The sequence below is a fragment of the Protobothrops mucrosquamatus genome, unplaced genomic scaffold (assembly GCF_001527695.2).
Source record: "Protobothrops mucrosquamatus isolate PMUCROS unplaced genomic scaffold, P.Mucros_1.0 scaffold156, whole genome shotgun sequence".
NCBI lineage: Eukaryota > Metazoa > Chordata > Lepidosauria > Squamata > Viperidae > Protobothrops > Protobothrops mucrosquamatus.
The window spans coordinates 1,075,644-1,079,079 of record NW_015386520.1 but is presented as its reverse complement, the minus strand read 5'-3'; the positions used below and the strand labels follow the sequence as shown (position 1 = coordinate 1,079,079).

Sequence of the window (3,436 nt, the reverse complement as noted above, 5' to 3'; positions counted from 1 at the left end):
CATTGAACTGCATAATGAAAAGTAACCGTATTTCGGGTCTTATGCTGGAAAGCTGAACACATGGGCGCCCCGCGTGCTTCCCTGTCCCGGTTCAGCTCGTGCTCTCCAGCTCCTCTCTTGCGAAATGTTTCATAACTCTCACTGAGCAGGGTGGAACTTAATGCGGGTTACATAGGGCAGGATGCAGGGCTCAATTCCAGCTCTTTCTTTTTTTTTTCAAATTTTTATTAATTTTCAAATAAACAAATTCTAAATACAAATATGGTGTACATTAATAATAAAAAAAACATATTGAACATAACCATATTTTCAGAGGTGCTCGGCAGCCCCCCCCCTGCATCCGCCCTCTCTTTCATCCTTCCTACTTACTTCCCTCCTCCTCTCCTCCCCTCCTACCTGCACCTCCTCTCTTTCAACTACCCTACACATCCCACCTCCTTCATTTCCTCATCCTTCGGATGCAGTTTGGGGGTGCTAATCGAGCACCTCCTCTTTAAAAAAAATAAAAAAAATAAAATACATTATTCTATAACATATTAATACACCAAATTTTGCATATCTCTACCCCCCTCATCCCCCCCCCTTCCCCCGGACTTCCCAGAACTGAGTACAGGGATAAGCACATAGGCTCAATTCCAACTCTTACGTTGGAGAAATTGCATAGCGTGGCTTTGTAACATTGATAAACTAAAAATTAAAGCTGCTAAAACGTGTTGTCTCTTGTTGGATTTTTTTTTCACGCAGCCTGGAATACTGATATGCAATAGAGATAGTTCTGCCTGGTTTAATTTGTTTCTATAAAGGTTGATGGAGAGGATTTGAAATGCAACATATTGCTGAAAATTATCGCCAATTTTTTTCATAAATACTTTTGTTGAGCAGAGGCTTTGAAGTAACAAACAACTAAGAAATGTGTTCCTTTATATAACACTAAAACATCATTAGTAAAATCTCTAGATTTTGCTATTAATTCTGAAAATCAAAAATACTTGTTAATTCCTTTGGCTTTAGAATCAAATATAGCACTCCTATCTTTTCAAGCTGGGGAAAACATAGGAGAGATCAATACAAAGCACATTGAAAAAGCATCACAGAAGAAGACAGTGAGGAACTGTTTTTATATTGTTGCCTAAAAAGTGAAATGGATATTTCCATGAGGTAGCAGAAATCAAGCACAGCTAAGAGACCAAAAGCTTTTGGTCTCAACTTTTGATCATGCTGGGTTTATTTTTGGCTTCTGCAGAGGGAGAAGTTGAAATGTGTAGCATCTTTGCAGTTGGAGAAACTTACCTCTTCCATGTAAGAAAAATCTGTGGTTTTCTTTAAAATGCCTTATTGTTACAATCACTGGTATTTTTTCCTCCAGGATGTGAGCTGAACAGCAGTGCGCGTTCCTATACTTTTAAAGTCTCGGAAGAAGATGATTCAGAACATTTCCTAGTTCTGAATATGGTAAGAGATTTCATTCTGAAATGGGAAGATTAGTTACAGGCTATTTCCTAGCTAGTGACTTACAACATTACTAGCCATTGCTGGGGCAGTATAAAGCCTGTCCTCACTGTTTTATGGCTTCAGTAGTATTTAAAAACCCATTTAGTTTCCAGAAATAATGAAGAAATCATGCAGGCAAATGAAAAGGTGCTGGAGAGAAGATGATGGGTCACTTAGTTCTTCTGACACTCCTTGATTCCTATCCTAGTAACAGAGCTAAAAAAACTCCCTTTTTAGACAACTAATGGGAAAATGTAGAAAGTTGATGGAAAAGGGGATGGACGGATAGTCATATCTGATGATTAAACATTTTTATTTTTGATATCTGTTAGTAAAGTAGAATTCTGTGCAGATTACAGTGAATGAAACTGCATATCTTCTGTGGCCAACATGGAAGTAAAGTCTGTTCACTTTATATAGTTGATAAAAATGCTTTGCTGGCAAAGCTGCTTTAATATTTACCTGCTTAGACAAGATGGCTCTGAGACTTTGTATTTTTCTTCATTGTTATGCCACAGAATGCAACGTGTGTGTGTGTACATATACAGAAAATCAAATATTTTGCACTAAAGGCTGCCTTTTCTGATTGTGTCATCCCAAACGCTACTTGCTTAAAAGTATAAAGCTAGAATTATGCTTTTAGAACAGAATCTCCTAGGCGTATTGTAATTATGCATACTTCTTTTAATCAGTAAATATAGCACTAATAGAAACTTTACTGCAAGAAGTTTAGTGACATATATAAATCCTGTGCTGTTTGAGTGTATCATTTCCTTTCCTTATACCTCCCTGTATTTCCAAAAGCATCCCAAACTTTCCTGAGCAGATTTTGAAGGTGGGTGCATGAAGGCTACAGGATTGATTTAATGGGATGGATTACACAGCCTGCAAATTGGCTGATTTATTGTTTTTGATTCTGTTCAGGTTTATTTGTTACTGAATGATTTTGTTCTGATCCTGCTTCCAACTGCTTATAGGAAGATGTTCAGCATTAGAGTTCATTTTATTCTTAGCTAGGCCTTCCTCAGTATGCCTCTTCAGTTTTGTTTCTCCTCCCCTTTTCAAGGCTTGTCTGTCCGAGGGTGCCAAAGATGAATGCAACATTGTGGAGGTGGTGGGTCGTGATTATCAGAACAAGGAAGTTACTGTGCCTGTGGCCAACCTGAAGCTGTCGTGCCAACCCTGGGTAAAATGATCTTTTGGGAATGTGGATGTCATGAAAAAAAAATCAATGTGCAATGGTTCCAGGATGTTGATTTGAAAGACCTGAGAAGGAAAGGAAAATTCTCTGCTCTTCCAAACACGACTGGCAATACTTGGGATAGCCTCTCTGATATGCTTCAAAGATTTGAGGTGCACAACCAGATTTTCCAGAGCCTGCTTTCTGTGGTTTCTCTAGACTAGGCCAGGGGTAGGCAACCTTGGCTCTTTTATGACTCGTGGACTTCAACTCCCAGAATTCCTGAGCCAACTATTCTGGCTCAGGAATTCTGGGAGTTGAAGTCCACGAGTCATAAAAGAGCCAAGGTTGCCTACCCCTGGCCTAGGCCAAAGAATGTTCATCCTGAATGAAATATTTGGTATTTAATCAAAAAATCTTTCTGGACCCATGGTTTTCAAGATATTATCTGTTTAAACGGGTTAAATAGGTGGCTTGATACAATACTTAGTGAATCATTAGGATAACTGTGGATATATAGCACTGGTTTAAAAGGTGTTAACAAGAGTTAAATTTGCAAATTAGGAACACAGTATTTCTCTTTAATTATATGAAAATGTCATGGCTCACACCCTCCCCCCCACCCCCCACCCCAAAAAAATAGCCACAGATGTAACAAAGCTCAAAACTTGTTGAACTATATAAGACCTGGAGAAACTCATCTTGTTTCATGATTACTCTATCTCCTTATTTTTCCACAGTTGTGTTTAAATAATTTTGAGTTCC

General features: G+C 38.4%; 1 protein-coding gene across 2 annotated transcripts in view; it reads left to right on the top strand.

The window, feature by feature from the left end:
* Nucleotides 1-1,366: 1,366 nt before the first annotated feature.
* NPM3 (nucleophosmin/nucleoplasmin 3) overlaps nt 1,367-3,436 on the top strand; it is a gene marked incomplete at its 5' end in the record, with an annotated part of 5,619 nt that continues 3,549 nt past the window's right edge. For both annotated transcript variants that reach the window (XM_015813438.1, XM_015813437.1), the window contains 2 exon segments: nt 1,367-1,452; nt 2,558-2,677. In XM_015813438.1, coding sequence (XP_015668924.1) covers nt 1,367-1,452; nt 2,558-2,677 — 206 coding nt within the window.